This window comes from Esox lucius, chromosome 2 (genome assembly GCF_011004845.1).
Source record: "Esox lucius isolate fEsoLuc1 chromosome 2, fEsoLuc1.pri, whole genome shotgun sequence".
Lineage (NCBI taxonomy): Eukaryota > Metazoa > Chordata > Actinopteri > Esociformes > Esocidae > Esox > Esox lucius.
In genome coordinates this window covers 21,343,660-21,366,766 of record NC_047570.1, presented here as the reverse complement: position 1 = coordinate 21,366,766, position 23,107 = coordinate 21,343,660, and the positions used below count along the sequence as shown (strand labels likewise).

The 23,107-nt window shown below is 39.7% G+C and overlaps 1 protein-coding gene across 3 annotated transcripts; it reads right to left on the bottom strand.

Annotated features, from left to right (window-relative positions):
* Positions 1-17: 17 nt before the first annotated feature.
* On the bottom strand, positions 18-22,793 carry caprin1a (cell cycle associated protein 1a). 3 transcript variants are annotated; one of them, XM_020054369.3, is made up of 19 exons: positions 22,726-22,793; positions 17,892-18,026; positions 17,642-17,704; positions 17,410-17,496; positions 11,332-11,570; positions 8,890-8,972; positions 7,607-7,774; positions 7,472-7,524; positions 7,298-7,381; positions 7,058-7,216; positions 6,852-6,948; positions 6,690-6,742; positions 6,300-6,407; positions 5,955-6,083; positions 2,678-2,828; positions 2,412-2,600; positions 2,206-2,318; positions 2,001-2,061; positions 18-856 (listed from the first exon to the last, which is right to left on the bottom strand). In XM_020054369.3, the coding sequence occupies exons 2-19, from the start codon at positions 18,024-18,026 to the stop codon at positions 789-791; spliced, it is 2,040 nt and encodes a 679-aa protein (XP_019909928.2). In that variant the 5' UTR covers positions 22,726-22,793; the 3' UTR covers positions 18-788. The 3 variants fall into 3 exon arrangements, with proteins under 3 accessions (XP_019909928.2, XP_010888806.2, XP_034151486.1); XM_010890504.5 differs by lacking the exon at positions 22,726-22,793 and adding an exon at positions 22,471-22,661; XM_034295595.1 differs by lacking the exons at positions 5,955-6,083; positions 22,726-22,793 and adding an exon at positions 22,471-22,663.
* Positions 22,794-23,107: the final 314 nt, after the last annotated feature.

Below are 23,107 nucleotides of genomic sequence, written 5' to 3'. Positions count from 1 at the left end.
TTCAAGTTATGGTGGCCTAAGGTGATACTGTATTTAATGACCAAGGCAGAATTATAACAGTGCATTTATTCAGTGCTTCATTACTTGAAATGCTATATAATGAGTCAATTGTACAGTACACACAGGAATTCTTAATTTTGAGTAAACAGTCAAGTTTCAAGTTGGCTAGATTAAAATGCTCTTTAAAGCAGTCGATCATTCAGTTGAACCTACACCATGATCAGACTACACCATTTTGACAGACATTCTACCCAAATTTGCCATGGTAATACAATGTATACACATTCTTCACATTGACGTCTGTGTGGTGTTACCAGTAAACAGGTACAGATGGTTTTGCAGACACAGATTAAGCCTTATCCTGGACAAAAGTAAAAAGCTCAATGAAGAATCATAGTTTAACTTGTTTTTTTATAGTCTAGAAATAGGCTTAATCTGTCTGTAAAACGAGCACAGTGCTTTTTTTCATAACACCTAAACCCTGTAACTTTAGTCCCAGTTTTGTAAATGATTGTAAATGATCAAGCAGAGAACCAAATAAAAATCCAAAAGCAAAGGCACACGCTTTCCAGCTTGATCAGTTTAAGGCTATGCAATAGCATGAGTGTGAGCAGGCTAAAACATTGTACAGTAGGAGAGCTAAGTGTGGTATCTATGGCTTCAGACCCAGGCCTCACCAAACCGTGTTGGATTTGGAGAGGAGCAGTCATAAGGGTGGTCCAGGAGTATGGGTGAAGATTTAAGGTTTCCCTAGGTGAAGAGGGTAGTAGATTTGTTGGTATCCAAGACTAGTTGGCTTGCTGTACAGCCATTTGGGTCACCATCCCTCGACTGGGCTTGAACACTCCCCCTCGTCCTGTAACCGCCAAGCAGACAGAAAGAATAACAATCAGCTGAGGCCAGCCTAAATAACCCTTATTCTGGCCATGAACCCTTAGCCACATACTTTACAAATGCTAGTATGCACCTGGCAAGAACAACATCCACTATACCAACAGGGGCATTATGGCTGTTACAAGCAAATAGGTCCATTATAAAATGGAGTCTTCAAAACAAACCGTTTAATTCCTATGAATTTATATTAATACTGTATATTCACTGCTTTTATCTTAAACTATTTCAACTTCACACCGTTTCTTTTGATAGGTGGAACCCAAGGTTGCCCCAGAAGTTAGAAATATCATAGGATTACTTTGAGACAAAAACCAAGTTTCATAGATGTTGTAAGTCATATTTAAAATTAATTGCAAACAATACGCAATACGATACAGTATGTGGATGTAAAACTCCATGACAAAAACAGATTTCCTACACCCGTCACTAAAATGCAGGCCCGGGGCACAGCAAGTGAGAAGGGAGCCAGAAGCAGTGAAAAGTCCAAACTGCAAATTGTTACCAATCTTCTCCAGCCTCCTCTAACTTTTAAGTGATAATGTCAGCAAAGGCAAATAACATGGCAGGCAGCAGCAGGGATCAGGGACAAACAAAAATAAACTAGCAGCAGACAGCAGGTAATACAACATCTTTATTGAAACAGTCTCTCAAGGAGTATTATTGGCTTACAAAGATATAGAAAAAAGAAAATGCTATGAGAATTAAAAGCACAGGGGGGCCTAAGGGGACAGGGTGAGGCACTGACAGAAATATAAAAGATTCTCATGGGTTTGACTGACAGTGGAAGTTTCTTTCCCCCATTTATTTTGTACAAAAAATAAATTAATGAAATCTTTCAAGTGTACAGGAATTTCTATTTTGTTTAAAACAGACTTGCTGATATCGTAAAATGATGTGGATTTCAGCTTTGTATGTGTTAAAACATGAGAAGTATCTTAGACATACCAAAACAAGTTACACTGATAGAGGCCAGGAAAAAAAAATAGATGAGAAACAAACAAGTGTTATAAAAGTGAACACGATAAACATAAAATCTGAATGTTCAATCTGGCGGAACTGGACAGTTCGTTTTTCCTGCTTTTAAGATCGCATAGCTTCAGCATTACCTCGAGAGCAACCTCGAGGTCCTTGGGCTACACCCCGCTTGTAGCCCGGCTGATATCCTTCCTGTGAAAACAACAGGTAAATGATGAAGACCATCTAATAGAGCACCTTTATGACAGCATCTGGGTCAACACATTTTTTTCTCCTTCTATTTGGACCAATGCAACAAACCACTAAGTTTTTCTTATTGGTTAGTGGTGTCCTTACACGCTGGTAGGTGGTGTTGGAGTAGTCTCGAGGTGGCGTGCTGAATTGGGTAGGTTGTCCATAACCACTGTTTGGAGTGTTTGAGAAGGGAGGGCGATATCCATCATATCCTCCTGAGAAAAGAATGTATCCCATTAACACCATCTTTGTCCTACATCAATCAAAAATACATAGGGCCCTTACACAAAATGAGCTGGATTTAATACCTCGGAAACCATTAGATGATCCCCGGTATCCGTTGATCATTCCCCGGGGGTTCCTGGGGCCTCCGCGAGGCATTGCCCCTCTACTGTTATAGAAAGACTGGACAGGCCGCCCAAAGCTTGGACCCTGGGATGAATGTACCTGGTGGCCTCCAGCTGACGGCATCCCTTGGTCTTGGTTTAGGAAGCCGCCTACAACAGTCATTAGACAAAAATTAACAATCTTCAAATATCAGCTTATCTATGCCACATCCCCAACAGTCACTCACCAGACTGTGGTGTTTCCTGTTGGATTTCCTTTTGCTCCACAGAGTGTTCTGCTTGACTGCTAAAGCCCTGGCTGTAGTTGCTGGGCAACTGGTTCTGCTTCAGACTCTCTGCTTCATTTGTGGGGGGCACAGGGGCGTTGAGGTTGAACACCTGATGGAAAGCAGAAGTGTCAGATCACATGCATTACCTACAGACTAGCAAATCAATTTCAAGACATTAGCAAGAAAAGCTTTATTTTCTACTCTGACAGAAAAGAGGGACAGAACAAACCAAATGGGGTTCAGGCTTGGGGGTTCAGAAACTAGTGTTAACACTGGAATTATGCATATTAATCTTGTATTTTTGATTGACCAACTAGTTCTTCAACACTGCAACCAATTCTAAGAAAAGATACTCCAAATTCAGTTAAACCGTATATAATAAAGCTCAGCTTAAAATACATTTTTGGAAGATAGGACATTGCCAAACTAACAAAACTGACTTAATATTTAAATACGCATTTTTTTAATATGCATCTATATAGTACAAGGTAAAAAGTCCTAAGTCACCTGATATAATAGTTTAAAGCTACTAATATATTTGTCTTTGTTTGTAGAAACGCATGCATACAAAAAACATTAATACAGAAGTAACAAGAATGTCTTGTGTTGTCCATAAGGCAATTGATAACTTGTGAAAGGGCTAGAAAGGTCGAAGAAACTACAAGTTGAAGGCCGAAAACAGTGGAAAACCCAAAAAGTGGTCTTTACTTAAAAAGTCACTTTAAGGGACTGGAAGAAATCCAGTGAAGTACTTTTAACATAATCTGGCACAAAATACATGCTTTCAACCGTAAGATGAAGCAATCTTTCAAAAACGTCCTTTCAGCAAGATGATCGCAAACACATTTTTTACAGTATTTAGTACAGGACAACCAGAATTTAGAGAAAGTCCACTGAAGTTAATTGTTTCAGTTTTGCATTCTAAGAGGCCATTCACATGATATGGTCAAGAACGGCACTGTGCCAGAGAAATACATTTCAATGAAGGACATAGCTGCACTTTCCTAAAAGGCCTGTGCACACTGCATGAAAACACCAATGAGTCAAATAATCGCAAAGTTCAAATAATCGCTTACAGCATGTGGGGTCCAGTCATTATATGGAAGAGGAACTGTGTTCGTAGCTTATTTCCCACAACAATAAAACACTAAAAAGAGAGCATACCAGGACCTTACTAATAAGGCATGTAAATGAGGAAAAATTGCATTAAACAGTAAGTTTACTGTATTGCATCAATTTAATTTCAGGTTATTACACTTGTTGTTCATTTACACCTAGACACCAAATATTAAATCAGGGCTGATATAGCTGCTAGCTAACATTAATAGACATCTTTTTCATGTTGTTTTTTGACTAGCACTTGTGCCCAACCTTGCGTTCCACACAGCGCATACCACCCATCATGAGAATGGCCTATAAGGGGGGCCACAGAAAAGACTAACTTGCTTTGAAAACACACTCTGGAAGCTCTGGAACAAATTAAGAGACCACTGCACCTTTTTCTTTCCTTTCCAAAAAAGTCAAAAGGGAAGGTTTTGAGTGAGGAACAGAAGGGTTAAAATTAAGAGACCAATGCAATTTGAACGCTTCTGTTCCTAAATCAAAACATTCCTTTTCAACTTTCTTGGAAAGAAAAAGATGCAGTGGTCTCTTCATTTTTTCCGGAGCTGTATATTGACCAGTCCATTAAAGGGGGGCCACATCACAAGTGTTCGGGGTCCTGGATGACCTTGTATTATTCAGTAGCTGGTGTTTTAAATTAAAAACTAGGCGTTTCTTGAAAATGTGTCTCACATCTACTGAGAGTTTTTTGGCCTCTTCTTTACAGTATTCCTTTAACTGTGTCTGGGGGCTTTTTTGCATACACGGCGTGCTTCAAGTCCCCACACGGGGAATAGGATTGAAATCTGGGCTTTGACTTGGCTCTTCCATAACCATCCCTTTTTTTCTAGATGTTCTGTTGTAGCTTTGCGTGTTTATTTTGAGTCATCCTGTTGTAGGATCCATGTTCGGTTCAGCCACAGCTTTTAAAAAGATGTCCATGCATTCTCAAATCTCTGGTACAATTTGGATTTCGTTTTTGACTCAAAGATTGCAAGGCTGAGGGAGCAAAGCCTTGGTATGTTGTTCTTCTGCTCAAAGGTAGTGTTTAGTTTTCTAAACTTACATGGCACCTAACATAGCAGCCAAATTCCACCTTTGACTCATCTGTCCAGAGCACATTGTTCGATCCAGGTACTGTCTGACAAATGTCCGTTGTGTCTTGATATTTTAGAAATATTTGGATCTTTGGCATGATGTGTTGCTACACATTCTAGAAACATTTTGATCAAAATATTTAGAAATGTCTAAACTTTGTGAAGATTTGTGAACTTAATAGGTATGCTTACCATAGGCCTACTGCCTTTTACAATAATCTGTATAAAATGTGCGTAACAAACTCTGGTAATATTGGCCATAGCTTTTAAATAATTGTGTTTAGAGGGATGACTTAGAGAGTAAACAAAGATTTCAAGAAGTAAAAGGATTCAATATCTGTGTGGAACTATCAGAGTTAAAGGGATAGTAAGTCCAAAATCCATATATTGCTCAAATACTTACTTACCAAAAGATCTTCTAGAAGGCCCATAGACTGAATTTTTCAAACAATCCATTATTTATCTCTGTCCCAGTCAGTAATTAGCATTGAGCTGATTAATGAGCTGAATAATGAATTGTTTTAAAAAATACAAATGTTTTATACCATACCGCTGGACACAAATGATATGGAAAAAGTAAGAAAAGCAGCAGGTGAATGTCTATTTGCGCAGGAAAAACTGACCCCTTTTTTGAACAGTAAGTCTCCTTATAAATGCGTCAGCAAAATGACTGAAAAGTAAAAATATGCTGCCAATTCCAAATCAGATAGGACAGCTAATGTGAAGCACTTTGAATTGCTGTGTATGAAATATGCTATATAAATAAACTTGCCTTGCCTAAATATGCACATAAGCTTCATGCATGGCTTTCATTCTTACCCACAGGAGTAACACGCCACTAGTATTGGCAATTAAGACCAATTTTCTTTGCTCTAAGGATCTGGACACTGTTAATAGTGTTGTGTTATATCGAATGTAGTTCCCTGTCATAAGAATGGTGGTGTAGTACCTTCAATGTGTTATTACAGTTATGTGTGCTGTAGGACTGTTCAGTGCAAGTAAGTGTTGTCAGTAGTAAGTCCTCTAACAAAGCCTACCGCTTGCATGGACTGGAATGGTGCTGCGTTGACATTGATGCCGCCGCTGTGGGGGGTGGAGACAGGCGGGAAGGCAGAGGGCAAGGAGGACGAGGTGGACGACTGCTCAGACGACAGGGACATCGAAGCCTGGTTTAGGGAGGGTTGGTATGAGGAGACAGACGTCACACACTTAAAATGTTTTACCACAGGCCCACTTCAGGACAGGAAGGTAGGATGAGTGTTGGCAATCTCTCAAACACCCTGACACCAGCCAAGCACATAGAACCTCCGCCACCAACTAAACACAGGAAATGCGTTGACAAAGGGTGGAGCAGAGGAGCACCTGATCAAGACAGGGTTTACCTGGATATGGTCTGATCCGTCGGTTGGTGGCAGTGGGTCTGCTGTGTAGGAAGGTTGGTAAAGGGGCGGTGTGGAATAGGCATCAGGCGTAGGGGAGACCACGGGGACCTGGGGATGGCAGGATGAGGAAAGTTAGGGTGGTACATTTGATCCTGTATTTTTGAGATCACTAAATATCCGAACTCGTGTGGCCTGTGCGGTCCAGGGGTTAAAGCCACTGACCTCAGCATATGTAGTTTTAAATCCGGCCCATTGCTCTTTATTTCACCCACCCAAATGTCATTTATTTTAAATTAAACTTGAAAATACAAAAAGAACTGCCTGCCCCACTTATTAGAAATAAAAAACGTTAAAGATAAATGTGGTTCAAGTGTCATTATTGACGCTTACTTGTGGTGATTCAGGAACTGTGCTTGGATGAGGAAGTCTGGATTCTGAATGAACTGTTCAAGTTACAGATACACAGTACGTGATTAGAGTCAGTAAAACATTTAAGACACCAAAATGTCGCCTCTTTGTCGTGGCATAATTTAGAGGAGAGTTAGCACTGACCCATATGCTGCAGGTCCATATTCTGTGTAGGTTTCAAGGGCTGGGCTGACACAATGGCTGGGTCTAGGGCATGGCCTTCAAACTCCAACATGGAGTCCTGTGGGAGGGAGAACAGGGGTCAGTGTGAACAGAGGCCAAGCAAGATATAATACAGCTCCTAATACAGGACAAATCAGACTGTAAGGGTCAGTCAGACAAGCTCTCACCTGCATAAAGTTATAGGTCCCCTGCATCTGGGCCATGAGATCTTGTACCACCTGCTTCCTGACCACAGGGTCAGGCGTCAGTGAAGGGGCGATTGGGTTCACAGTGTGGGTCTCAGGAGCCAAATGGGGAGGAGGATGATGCTGGAAGGCATTGACCACCTAAATACACAGCGAGCGATGTAAATCCAGTCAATGAATGATGTGTCTAAATGCTAAAAGAGATGCAATGAGGTAGCATACCTGGGTTTCTGCTGTCCAATCCTCTAGTAAGTTATTGTCAGTGCTGCTGTATGTGGTTTCCGGAATGAACTGTCTGTTTACAAACTTCCCAAAAACACCAGACTACTAGGTTAGATTTCAATAGGTATGGGAAAGCATACAGGGTAAATCTAATGTTTAAATGAGAACATTCACCTCCTTGGCTTCTACTTCAATGGCATCTATGTATTCTTCAGTAACCGTTCCTTCTGCAAAAAGAACAGCCCATTCTGAGCAAGATCCGTTCATACAAGTGTTCTACTCGGGTGACGAGGTATGGATGTTGGTTACCTTTTTGTGCAGGCTGCTCCCCACTCTCGGACACCTCAGGTGCGACAGACAGCTGCTGCTCCTCCTCTTCCTCCTCTTCCTCTTCACACACTCCATTCTGATGTTTTTGTGCTCTGTCAAAGTAGCCACTCAGCAACACCTTGTCCAGGGTCTCCTTCAGTGCCTTGTCTACAGGAGGGGCAGGTTGTAGTGGATTCAAAATCATATTACAGTTCTGCAGTAAAGATTGTGCAAAACCCTACGTTTGTGCAAACCAAGTGCTCCGATTTAGGAGGCTAATTCTGGTCTATAATCACCACATTTTACAGCACTGTGCCTGCTCTGGCCAACATCTCCTACCACAAGCAATCTAATAACCCCAAATACTTATAATCCACAATACCTTATTATCAATCCGCTCCGGAACGCAAACAAAATGACAGGTGTGCCAATTCTAGGCTGGAATTACTCCTCAAAGCCCCACAACCTCATCAGAATTTCTCCAAAATTATCTACACAATATTTTCTGCAACAGTGCCTGCATGTCCAGCATGTCTGCTGCACTAGAAGAAACTAAGTGATGAATGGGCTTTATTCCAAATGTTGAATTGATTCAGTTGAGAACAGCTACATTTGTTTCTTAACGCTATGACACCCATTGCACATTTAGAACTGCCACAGTACTTGCATTTAAAATGTTTACATACACAGGTCTACATCAGGAACCTCATTGCTGCTATCCCTGCATTTCAGTTGCACATGCTACCCTACTCCTTCAATTTACCTCTATCGCAAATTCAGAATGCCAATAGGCATTGCCACTTGTACCCGCACAAATATTTCTCACTTGTACATACACTATACTTAATACCTGTACATTTTCCATTGCATATTTAGAATTGCCATATGTAATGCATTATTAGCACACCTATACATTCCACGTGTATATACATATACTTAGTACTTCTACATTTTTCTGCCCTCCTCTATTTGCACTTCTGGTTATACGCAAACTGCATTTCGTTGTACTGTACTTGTTCAATGACAATAAAAGTTTAACCTAAAAATCTAATCTAAAATCCATATACAGAACATTTGACTAAACGAAGCAGAGCCTAAATGTACTCCCAGTTAAGCAGTGTAATAATCAGAAAAATGTCTTGCTCTTTAACTATACAGCATCTGCTGTGGCAGTGTTGCGACAATGCATGGCCATAAATGTGAATTAGACATTATGAAATTGGGATAGGGTAATAAAATTGGGGTAAAATGTAGGTATAATACAGAAAGTAAAAGAAACATACATGTGGTTCCTGCCACAGCCTTATCACTGCCCTCAAGCAGTTCCCATAAATGTTGAGAGGCCTCCTCATACTGGTCAATCAACCTGGAAAACAGGAAAGAACATTTACTTTCTCAACTATGTTATACACAAGGATTGAAGTCCTATGACTAAAAATGTAAATTTCAAGTGATGTTTGCAGTTCCAAAACTAAAATATTACACCACACACTGCTTGTTATACTCCCAAGTGATTTAGTATAAACCCAATGTTTCGACCCTAAGGTCATCATCAGGCATTCACAATCCAAGCTCTCATATACACAATTCTCAATCAGTTCTCAGTGACATAAGTTACTGAAACAGGAGGAAAAAAACAGATCTGTATTGTATATTAAATTATTTATATAATTACAGAAATATATCAATGTATCAACTTACATATAATTACAGAAATATATAATACCATATTATATAATTACAGAAATATATCAACATTCAACATATGATCACACAAAAGTATAATATACAGAAGGGTGACAAACTAAAGGAATAACCTGCATAAATGAGTGAAGGAACATAACGAATGCAGATGCTTTCATACAGGTGTACTGCATGATGAGACCGCTTACAGAGAGGAGGTAGAGGACCTGGTTACATGGTGCTAGGACAACAACTCAATGTCTGAGAGACAAAGAAGATGATCGTGGACTTCAGGAAGCGGCGGGAGTGGGTCATGCCCCCATACACATCGATGGAGCTTAAGTGGAGAGAGTCTCCCACTTCAAGTTCCTCTGTAAGTTCATCAAAGATGACCACACTTGGTCCAGACAAGAAGACTCGGCAGTGAAAACTGCCCAAAAGCGACTACACTTCCTGAGGAGACTCAAGAAGTTGAGCATGTCTGTTAAAACTCTCACCAACAGGTGCACCATTGAGAGCATCCACTCAGGCTGCATTAATGTCCAGTACGGCAGCTACTCCGCTGCTGATCGCAAGGCCCTCCAGAGGGTGGTGAATTCTGCGGAGAGCGTCATCAGCTGCCATCATCCCTCCGTGCAAGGCATCTACCATATACGATGCCTTAGGAAAGCACGGAACATCATCAAAGACTACCGCCACCCAGACTAAGATCTGTTCACATTGCTGTCTGGTAGATGCTACCGGAGCACTAACAGACTCAGTTTCTTCCCTCAGGCCATAAGGCTTCTCAACCAGCAATACTGATCTATGATCATATTGATCACATGAACATTCCAAATGCTCAGATGTCTTCCTATGTACAATAGAATGTTTTTATGTACCACTCATAGAAATACTCATACAAATACACAAGTGTCTAGTATGAGAAAGGCACCTCACAGGTCCTCAACTGGCTGCTTCATTAAATAGTACCTGTAAATCACCAGCCTCAATGTCAACAGTGAAGTGGCAACTACGGGATGCTGGCCTTCTAGGCAGAGTTGCAAAGAAAAAGCCATATCTCAGACTTGCCAATAAAAAGGATAACTTGAAATGGGCAAAAGAACACAGACATGGGACAGAGGAAGACTGGAAAAAGGTGTTATGGATAGGCAAAGTTTGAGGTGTTCAGGTCACAAAGAACATTCGTGAGATGCAAACGAAATGAAAAGATGCTGGAGGACTGCTTGACACCATCTGTCAAGCATGGTGGAGGCAATGTGATGTTCTGGGGGTGCGTTGCTGGTGGTAAAGTAGGATATTTCTACATGGTCTTGAAGATCTTTTTACCCATGGCACTTGATTGGAGCCAATTTCCTCCAACAACAGGACGATGACCCAAAGCACAGCTACAAACTATGCAAGAACTATTTAGGGAAGAAGCAGTCAGCTGATGTTTTGTCTATAATGGAGTTGCCAACACAGTCACCGCATCTCAACCCTATTGAGCTGTTGTGAGAGCAGCTTGACCATATGTTATGTAAGAAGTGCCATCAAGCCAATCAAACTTCTGGGAGGTGCTTCAGGAAGCATGGGGTGAAAACTCTTGAGATAACCTCAACAAATTGACAACTAGAATGCCAAAGGTCTGCAAGGCTGTAATTGCTGCCAATGAAAAATCATTACTTCTAACAATGACTATTTCCTATTCATTTTGCTATATTTCCTATTCAAACAAATTTCATGTATGTCTACATGGAAAACAGTGACACTTCTATGTGACCCCAAACTTTTGAACTGTAGTGTGTAAGTCAAATCGCTTTTAGAATATATAGCAAAGACAAATGTTTTGCAGCCATATTGACAATATATTGGTACAGTATTGGTACTATCAGAGATAACTGACGGACAAAGTGGTTTCCAAAACATCTTCACCCCTATTTGTAATTTTTTATGTAGAATTACTATTAAAAACAAATGCCTATAACAGAAATAAGTCACAGGGAAGGAAATGTAACTCCTGTGTATACCATAAAGGTTAGAAACAAAGAGAAGGATTGTACCTGACGTCATGGTCCCGTTCAGGGCCAACCAGCTTGTAGAAACTGTCCAATGCATTGAGTTCAGAGTCTGTGAGCAAGGGGCAGCCTGCAGACAGCTGTTTCAGGTCTTGTCTTGTCTGCTCATCCCCCAACCGGTCAAGCAGAAACTGCAACTCTAAAACAGTCTTCAGACGCCTTTGCTCCATCTCCTCCCGCTGGAGCTGTTCCCTCCTGGCCGACTTCCTGACTGCCTTTTGGATCTAAAGTACAAGAGTGATGTCACAGCAGTATCTCTACCATGAATGAGGAAAAACGTATTTCACCATTATTTAACCAATTATCAAGTACAATGACAACATGGTCAAATGCATAGTAATTGCAAGAAAACAGTTAAACATAAATAAAGAAAATCTAAAGTCAAAAGACAGTAAAAAAAACAAAAAAAACACAAGAGGGTACAATACGGGAAGCACTGATCAGCATTTTGAGGCCGACGTGATCAATGTTTTTTGGATTGGCCAATACCGATCTAAATTAAGGTGCCAAGCAACGCAGGTGCTGGAACCCTATTGTGTTATTTGTTTTGTTAGGGGGCAAAGAACAGAAAGTGCTGGAACCTTACTGTATTTCTTTTTCTTTTCTATTCATTACTATTATTCCCCCTCCCTTCCTTTTCAGAGGTCCATAAGTCAAGAGCCATTAAACTTTGCATTAAGTGTATGTTGTAGAGACAAAATCAAGTTCCAGATATTCCCTTCTCATTGTGACCAACACGTTTGCTGGGGTACATATAATTCACTATACTGAATTTTCGACCATTGCACCTGTTTGAACTTATCAGTATAAAAGACACCTGTCCACAACCTCAAACAGTCACACTCCAAACTCCACTATGGCCAAGACCGAAGAGCTGTCAAAGGACACCAGAAACAAAATTGTAGACCTGCACCAGGCTGGGAAGACTGAATCTGCAATAGGTAAGCAGCTTGGTGTGAAGAAATCAACTGTGGGAGCAATTCTAAGAAAATGGAAGACATACAAGACCACTGATAATCTCCCTCAATCCAGGGCTCCACGCAAGATCTCACCCTGTGGGGTCAAAATGATCACAAGAACGGTGAGCAAAAATCCCAGAACCACACGGAGGGACCTAGTGAATGACCTGCAGAGAGCTGGGACCAAAGTAACAAAGGCTACAACTAGTAACACACTACGCAGCCAGGGACTCAAATCCTGCAGTGCTAGAAGTGTCCCCCTGCTTAAGCCAGGCCTGTCTAAGGTTTCTTAGAGAGCATTTGGATGGTCCAGAAGAGGATTGGGAGAATATCATATCGTCAGATGAAACCAAAATACAACTTTTTGGTAAAAACAACTTGTCATGTTTGGAGGAGAAAGAATGCTGAGTTGCATCCAAAGAACACCATACCTACTGTGAAGCATGGGGGTGGAAACATAATGCTATGGGGCCGTTTTTCTGCAAAGGGACCAAGACTGATCCGTGTAAAGGAAAGAATGAATGGGGCCATGTATTGTGAGATTTTGAGTGAAAACCTCCTTCCATCAGCAAGGGCATTGAAGATGAAACGTGGCTGGGTCTTTCAGCATGACAATGATCCCAAACACCCTGCCCGGGATACGAAGGAGTAGCTTCGTAAGAAGCATTTCAAGGTCCTGGAGTGGCCTAGCCAGTCACCAGATCACAACCCCATAGAAAATCTTTGGAGGGAGTTGAAAGTCTGTGTTGCCCAGCGACAGCCCCAAAACATCACTGCTCTAGAGGAGATCTGCATGGAGGAATGAGCCAAAATACCAGCAACAGTGTGTGAAAACCTTCTGAAGACTTACAGAAAACAAAGGGTATTTTGAGATTAACTTTTGTTATTGACCAAATACTTATTTTCCACCATAATTTACCAATAAATTCATTACAAATCCTACAATTACATTTTCGGGATTTGTTTTCTCCTCATTTTGTCTCTCATAGTTAAAGTATACCTATGATGAAAATTACAGGCCTCTCATCTTTTTAAGTGGGAGAACTTGCACAATTGGTGGCTCACTAAATACTTTTTTGCCCCACTTACACCCATAACATTATGACCACCGGCCTATTTTTACGTAGGTCCCCATTTTGCCACCAAAACAGCCCTGACCCATCGAGGCATGGACTCCACTAGACCTCTGAAGGTGTGCTGTGGTATCTGGCACCAAGACGTTGGCAGCAAATCCTTTAAGTCCTGGAAGTTGCGAAGTGGGTCCTCCATGGATTGGACTTGTCAGTCCAACACATCCCATAGATGCTCAAATTTTTTTATTGTGTCTCTCAAACCATTTCTGAACTATTTTAACTTTGTGGCAGGGCACATTACTGCTTAAAGAGGCCAATGCCATCAGGGAATTCCGTTGCCATGAAAGGGCAATTTATGACAAACCATACCTTGCCCCGTATTGAAGGTCCTTACACCTGTCTAAACTTATTTAACTCTTACTTTTCTTAACCAAAATTTTTGAAAACATTGTAGCAAAGCAACTTTTACAGGTGGTGGAACACAATTTTTGTTTTGAGAAATTCCAGTCAGGCTTGTCAGAAACACAGTACTGAAACTGCTCTTGTTAAGGTTACAAATGACTTGTTGAATGCTGACTCTGGAGAATGTTCAATCTTGTTGTTACTGGATCTTAGTGCAGCTTTTGACATTATAGACCACAGCATTTTAACAGACTTAGAAATTTGGGATTTTAGATAGGGATTGCACTAGATTGGTTCAAGTCATATCTGTCAAATAGAGCATTTGTAGAATCCATTAACAATTATATGTCTTCCTCTGTGCCTGTCATGTGGTGTTCCACAGGTTTCTTCCTGGGCCCAATCCTGTTCTCTGTATATGCGCCCATTACATAGTATAAATCGTCAGCATGACATTTATTTTATCGTTACGCAGATGACACACAGCTGTATATCGGTTAAGCCAAATGACTTGAGCAAGTTGTGTTCTGCATAATTGCCTGGAAGACATTACAAACATGTCCAATAATTCTATTCAGTTAAACGCTGATAAAACCGAAGTTTTTATTATTGGCCCCCCATCTATTTTGTATGAAGTTCGGTTGGCTCTAGGATCGCTAGCAAAACATTGTGCCTGTGGCCAGAAATATGGGAGTTTTCTTCCATCCAGACTTTTTAATTTGGAATAGAATACACAATATAACAAAAAAACTGGTGCAGTCATGCTTTTACCAACTTAGAAACATTGCCAAAATAAGATTGATTTTATCTTTTGAGGACAACTGAGAAAATTATACATGCTTTTATTTAATCTTGCCTAGATTACTGTAATGCTTTCTTTACATTCCTCAACAATCGGTTCCTAGGTAAACTCCAAGTTATACAGATTTCAGCTGCCAGACTTTTTACAAGGACTAAATCAATCCAATTCAGTGTTGGCAGCTCTACACTGCGTGCACAATTATTAGGCAAGTGAGTATTCTGATCGTATGATTATTTCTATGCAAATTTTCTAACTCAAAACCATATAAATTTGAATGCTCATTGGATTGAAAAATGTTCAGGTAAAATGTATTGGTGTAATGAGGCAGGGTGTGGCAATAGTGAATAACACCTATTATTAAGGTGTGCATAATTATTAGGCAGATTCATGACCTCAAGTAAAAGGGACCGAAAAAGAGATTTAACTGACACTGAAAAGTCAAAAATTGTAAAATGCTTTTCAGACGGATAGAACACCGGACAACCAAAGGTTTTGTTGCAAGTAGTCAACTGGGGTGCACAAAACGCATGGAGAAGACACAAATTCACTGCAAAAGACTTGAGAATAATTAAACGTGAATCTACCAGGAACCCATTATCCTCCAGTGCCATCACATTCCAAAACTGCAACCTACCTGGAGTGTCCAGAAGTAGGTGTCAAGTGCTCAGAGACATGGCCCAGGTCAAGAAGTTTGAAACATGACCACCACTGAATAAGATTTGAAATGTACTGTATAGATTGGGCAAAGAAATACCCGAAGACAGATTTTTCAAAGGTTTTATGGACAGGTGACTCTTGATGGACCAGATGACTGGATCACTAATGAACACACGGCACCATTTCAGTCAGGCGCCAGCCAGGTGGAGGAGGGGTACTGGTATGGGCTGCTATCATTAAGGATGAGGTAGTTGGACATTTTCAGGTTGAAGACGGACTGACACTCAACTCCAATACCTACTGCCAGTTTCTAGAAGATACTTTCTTCAAACAGTGGTACAGGAAGAAGTCCTCAGCATTCAAGAAGGCCATGATCTTCATGCAGGACAATGCTCCATCACATGCATCCAAGTACTCCACTGCTTGTCTAGCCAGCAAGGGCCACAAAGATGGCCGAATAATGTTCTGGCCCCCTTCCTCTCCTGACTTAAATTTTATTGAGAATTTGTGTGCCCTTCTCAAATGTGAGATTCATAGTCTGGGAAGAAAATACACCTCTTTGAACAGCATTTGGGAGGCTGTGGTTGCTGCTTCAGCGAAAGTTGATCGTGAACAGATCAAGAAACTGACAGACTCCATGGATGGAAGGCTCATGGCAGTTATTGAAAAGAAGGGTGGCTAAATCGGTCACTGAATATTTTTGAAAGGACAGAAAGTTTAATTGTAATTTTACATTACTTATTTGTTACACTTTAGAATAAACACATTAGTTGGGAGCATTTTATTTTTAATTAGTTGCCTAATATTTCTGCACTCTTATGTATTCCCCTGAGAAAGATCAAAACTTACTTTTCCTTTGTTAAACATTCAGGTAAGAGGTTCAATTATATTTTGGATTGACAGAGCATTGTGTTTGTTCAACAATAAAATAAATCTTGAGGAATACGATTTGCCTAATTATTGTGCACACAGTGTACATTGGTTACCGGCGAATTTCAGAGTAGCTTTTAAAAATCATTTTTAAGGCACTACATGGTCTGTCACCTGATTATATTAGTGACACGCTAAAACCATACTGCAATGTTAGGTCTCTCAGATCAGCTGAAAAAGGACTTCTGGCTGTTCCAGAGTCTAGATTGAAAACTAAAAGGAACCAGGCTGTGCTATATGGGCCCCTAGACTCTGGGACAACCTACCACAGAACGTCAGAGATGCTACATCAGTACATTCCTTTAAATCTTACCTAAAACTAATTTGTATAAGATGGCTTTCACTAATATTTATATTATTGTGATTTTATATTTTGCTTCTCTTTACTCTTTACACTTTGTGTAGCTACTGGAAAAGCGCTATACAAATTAAGTTATTATTAAAATATTCCTTTAGTGATAGCAGGTATTGAGCTACTTTTAGTGCTCCGCTTTGCCTTTTGAAACTGCTTGTAGCTTCATGTCTTGTGCACACAAGTGGGGAAATTGCTTGCCGCTCCACAAATGACCATGGGAGCTGAAATAGTTTCCCCTTGGCTGTTTTGGCCCGTCAGTTACGGCTGTAATGCCCATCATTAAGCTTGGTAATAGTTTATGCAATTATAGGCTGCATATTTGAAGGACATTAGCTCACAAATGTTATTGGTTTTAAGTAAAAAAAATTATTAAAAAAAGAATTGGATCACTTGCCGATTGACAATCCCAAGTGATAATTAATAAAAACAAATGCACTAAGGTGCACAGTTTTTATGTAGTGAAAAATACCAGTGGGTAAGATGCTTAGCACCACAAATTTGGGATAATGAAAGTGTTAAGTTCAAGAGTCTTTTGTAGAAGAATGACAGATAAAGGAGGTATTAACTTTAAGGATGACCAAGGTATCTACCAGAGAGCAGCGTTCTGTCTGGTAGGCTGATGTTGAAGAGCAAACTGAGCTAAAGCAGGGATTTGCCTAAGAAGTAAATAAACTGGTACCAACGTGTGTGGCATGGAGTGTGCAGCCAGTTTACCAGACTTTCAGAGAGAAAGCTCCACATGGAATACGAGCAGCAGTTCAGGCAGTAGGAGTAGGTATAGCAGATTTAAAATCATGGCCAGAAATAGCCACGTGATTATTGAAGATCTCTAAAAATACATTAAGCATAGTAATTAAGACCTGAATCAAACCAAGAGACTGAACTCACCTCTTGACCCAAAGACAAGAAGCTCTTCTGCAACTCCCGAGCAAAATCCAGGTTGTTTGACACTTCCTGGAACTTGGTCAAGGCTTCCTACAGATTAAGCCAAAGGGAAAATACACATTAAATAAATTTTAGCTGTGTCACAGGTCTAAAAATAAAAGAAACCTGCAGTATACAGACAATAGAAAGTTTCCTGAGCCAACAGGCTACCATGAAAGATGTGTTTTGTACCTACCAGCTGATCCTGGTTCAAGCGTTCTCCTTTGTTCTTCTTGGCCTGGTAGTCATCCAGCTTGCCCTATTGAAATTCAACACACATTTAGAGTTACCAAAAGGTCCCCTAGTAAAAATGTACCAGATCTGGTTTACCCAGGTAAAGACCAGCAGCAATGCACTCTGCATCCCACTGCAGGCTTACCACTAAAGCTAAGCAAGGTCAGGCATGCTCAGAAGAGCGTGCAAAATAAAAAAGGAGTCATTAATACCTTTTTCTTTTCCATGTTGCGGACCTTCTTATCAATCACCTGCAGCACCTGCTTCATGGCCTCAGACTGGGTCCCAGAACCCAAATCTGGGCTGGAGGACTGAACTGCATTGTTGCCAACCATTGCTGAAGGCATCTGTTGAGATGACCAATTTGTGTTAAGTAGTCAATATAAGTGAAGTCAAAATAATAAAAATCTCTGAAGGTGCAACACAATATAATAACATCTTCATATATAGAATGTTGATGATTACAAAGGATTCATTGAGTAGGCCTATAGCAATTATTAAATTATCATTGCAATTATTTGTGCTGACCATGATCATTTTGCACAATATTTAGATTCCACAATCATGCTTCAATTTAAATAAGAAAACTTTACACCATGTTAGAAATGTTGCTACAAATAGAACGCAAATTAGCTGTGTCTCCAACAGTTGGATGTCCCACCTACAGGTGGCAGTTGGAAATGTTATGTTGCAGAACATTTACAGATATTCCTTCACTGCATAATTTCTGTTGTTTTCTTGAACGCTGTTTAGAATTGTTTAGTAATGCAGTTGAACCAAAATGCTGTTCAGTCACGTAAAATTAGCAAAATGATTGGATCAATATTTCCATAGACTATTTATTACATGAACTCTTCTTTAACAAAAATTTTGTAATTATCTCAAGTGAGTATAACATCTTTTTCTGATAATGTAAGTTATGCCAAACTGAGCTTTGAGTTTCTCCACTGCATATTAACTTTGGGAAAAGAAGTTAAGCGTCCTTGTATATAAACGTTCTTGAACCACCTAATCATTCCGTTAGGTAGGCCCACACAATTGTTTTAGAAAAAGTAAAATAATGATGTTTAAACAGCAGTAGAACAAGAGGTGAAACATCAGAACACATGTGCAAATTATGTAACATTTTATTGACTCCACTTTGCCAACAACTACATCATGTCAATGACCAGTTGTAAGGGTTGCCACCCATTTGGTCAAATATTAAATAGCTCCATATTTCACTGAAATAATTAACATTTTTCAAGTTTTCAAAATGATTCTTTCAATATTTGACCATAATAACAATCAAAGTCAGTTTAAAGTACATAGAATATAGCCTTGGCATTTTGTGTAAGTCATGAATACATTTTAATTGCTTCATATTAAATATTAATTAAATAGTACACAGAATTGAGACACCTCACACCTTCATGTATAAGCCTGGTTGTGAATGTGAGTCGGTGTGACAAACTGACAGCTGAGAAGCTGTCAGCTACCAGTCTTGGTAATTATAAAATGCAGGAATTGTGTAGTCTGCATATTTATTATGACTAAGTCTATGATTTAATATTTGATGGAGCAGAAAGTATAAACTGAGTGGTGGTGGATAGATAGCTAGCAGGAACTGTAGAAATTTACTTAAGCAGCACTTTACCATTATTGCCAAAATCCTTATTTCAATGCTTGTTTTTTATGGTGCTGTCTGTGACTGCAAGCCAATTAACTAGTGGCCTAAAATGAACCCAAAAAAATGGGTCGTTATAACTATTATTTGCATGACAAACTAAAGTGTCATGATCATGACAGCCCTATTCATATTCTTACTTAAATATTTTCTGTTTATCTACTCAGCTTGATAACGTTTAACATGTTGCTGTACACAGGAAGTCCATAAATATACAGTACCAGTCAAAAGCATGGACAGACCAACTCATTCAAGGGTATTTATTTTTTACTATGTTCCACGCTGTAACATTATAGTAATGCCATCAAAACTAACTAATAACATATATAATTATGTAGTAACCCAAAAAACATGGACAACAATGCAATCATAAATTACAAAGTCATCGGACATGCATACGTCATTCCAGAAGTTCCGCCCTAACACACGTCACACTGGAAGTCCCACCCAGCAAACCTGATGTCCCCGCCCACAAGGGTCATAAATCACCAAAGTGACACAATATACCCTACATTTACTACTAAGGCATATGTGGCTAAGATTGGATGTCTACACAATGGGATATGTAAAGCACCTCATTGAGCTGTCATCACACCACACTGTGAGCACTGATGTCATCGGAATATACATGGGAAAGCTTAAGACTGTTCTCCGGCAGGTTCCAAGACTTCAAACAACATGCCTCAATGTTTTCTTTTTTGATCAAGCCAGACATCTTGGAGCTGTGCCTGTTGGATCTGCCCCTATTTCAGTGGATGGGGATCAAGGACTTCAAAATGCAGCTGATCGAGTTCAAGGTGCCATCCCACTGGTCCTTTAAATTTACGCAGATACACAAAGACCGGAAAGGAACAGATAGATCAGGGACCCCCCCATTTTCGGTCCACGTATCTTTGCTAACAGATATTTTCACACATTACAAAAAACCTGAGGCTCACGTAGAGCCTGCTGACAACGGACCACTCGGAGGCCTGTGCACAACTCAAAATCTCCAAATATGTCCCAAAGCTAACATGGCTCACCAATCAATAACAGGGACAAAGACTGCACCCTATCTGTAAAATTTTAACTATAATTTTAAAGGATATAGCCTACACTTCATCTTCATTTCAGTAAATGTTTGCAAATGCAAAGATGTGTATGTAGAGGCTTCTGAAAACTGACAGGAGATGGAGTAAGCCTAGACTACATTTTCTAAGCAGTGACAAGTCCATATCCCTCAAGATATGGACTTGATAACATGGACGTATTCTGGACAGGTTGTCATTCAGTAATGTTTAGGGCTGTGGTAAACTGTTGTTTCAGGTGTTTTTGTAAATTGAACAGTGTATTTTGGCAATAAATATATAAATGTTAGGCAATTTATTAACACAGTTCGACAAACCTGCATTACCCATTTAGAAATGTTGATAGGTAAAGCTTATAAATTGAATATGCAAATACTTTATATTTCTAAGTGTAATGTTTTTGAACAAAGTGTTACTTCAACAAAATCTGAAAAAAATCTAACTAATCATACAAACAGTCTATAAATCAAAGCCAACATTTACGCACCTATAATAAACGTAGACTTAGGAAAGCCAAAAATAATGAATTATCCTGCCACAGGGATATCTACACGCGTCTTAAGGTCTGTGCAAGAATCAGCACCTCGGAGAGTACCTTGTGAGCCTTTCTTCATCTGATGCAGGTAGGTAGGCCTATATCTGTAGAGATAGCTCCACAGCAATACATTGACAGTGCCTGTTTGGTTTAGCCAGGCAGACAACCGTAATGTGAAAACGATAACTGGCAAGAAAAATCAGTAGAATTAATAAGAATTTTTTTTATTATTATTGGCACAAGGTTGCGGAATATCCCTGATTTGCATCTGAAGTAAAGCAAATCATTACCACAGCACATTTAAACCAACTCTTTCACTCTGTTTTACTTTTGGTCGACCAGCTTGAAAAAAATACAAGAAAATCCACATATTTTAAATATATTTTAAAAGATTGTGCACGCAAGTGCAAATGTAGGTTATTTTCAAATGTTACAAACTGTATTTAGACCGCATAGACCGAGGGTGCGCCTTCGGTAAATCACATCACTAGCAATTCTGCATTTTAGAATGCGCTTTTATATATGTTCTACATAAGAAAAGCAACAAAAATCTACATAATCAATGCTCCTTTCTTTTAAACGTATAATGCGCCAGCTCCCGTATTTCCTTGGTACAAGGATAAGCGACCTAGCATACTAGTGAAGCAAGCTCACGTTAGTTATTCATCCAATTTGGAATCTTGATTTTAGACTGATTTTGGACAATCATTAATACACTTTGGATCTCAAGATTAGGAATACAAACGTCCTTTTTGAGTCGTCGGACGCATAATTGTAAGCTAGCTAGCGTACCTAAGTTACAGTAACCACCAATCATCACGTTAAGATCTAATCATCAAAAATAAGTTACGGTACAGTAGTTAACAGCAATTCCCATAGTTGATCCTACGGATGGCCACAAGTACTTACTGCATAATTTTCAGAGGAAACCCATTGTCATCCAATTACAGTACTACAACAGACTACAGAGTCAGCGGGCTGTATCACACCTGGCTGCATGGCAAAGAGCGTAACCAAGTCTAACTAGCTAACGTTAGGTAGCAGTAGAGTAGTCCTCTTGTTTATATAGCTAAGACAGTGGGTTAGTTATTTTTAGTAGCAGGTTAGAATAAACAAGTTAGATATCCGAGCTAGAAACGTATACATTACAGTACTAGTAGATGGATAATATTACTTTACTATTCTACTTCTTGCATCCAGCTGGGTAGATTATAATAATTGCCTAACGATATGTAGCTAACTCGACCCGAAAAATGATTACATTTGTTTTAAATGATACAGTACTGTAAATCTAGCCATCACCAGACTCACAATGTAGGCTGGTGTTGCAATGTACCTTGCTAGCTAGTTAGTTAACTTACAGTAGTTAATGTGTAAACATGGTTTTAATGAACTTGAGAGTGCGGGAGCATTATACTGCACAACAATGCAAGCGATACGACTGGGCTAAACTAGCTTGCTACTGCCTGTAGCTAACAGTTGTTGGCTGGATTGTTTCGGAATGTCTGACAACATTTACTTACCTTTAGGCTACCTTTCTTTGTTTTATCGTCTGATGTTGTAGTTTTAGTTCTCTATAATGTGTGTAACGTATATCTAGCTAACAGTGTTACTTTATCTCGACAACGCTGTTCCGCCTCGCCGGCCTCACCGACAACTATGCTAGCGCTGCCTTCCAATATGGTGACCGTAGTGATGGATCCGCAAACGAAAAGCTCTTCTTCAGGATTGAGTTGGCATATCGTATTCAATTGTATGGTGCATGCACAGCCACCTACCGTACCGGAGTGTGAGGTCAGTTACGGCCTTCCTACATTCTTCTTTCCTCATCTTCTTTCTTTTCTTCTTGCTTTCTCATTTTCGGGTATTGTGTGTATATTGATAAGGGGAAAAAATCAGTTTGATCCATTTTAGAATAAAGCTGTGATGTCACAAATTGTCGAAAAAAGTTAAATGGTCTGAATACTTCACGATTGCGCTGTATGTTTTTTATGCATAGCATTTAAATTAATCCCACATTTAATGCAAGACATTCATTGAAGCCCACGCTTTTTGAAAGTTATTTTCCTATGCTTTGATAATTAGGCTATCAGAAATTAGGCTACAACGGGCTAAAACCTGGGAGCGTGTCGTGGCACTGTCACGTCACGGGATTCCCTA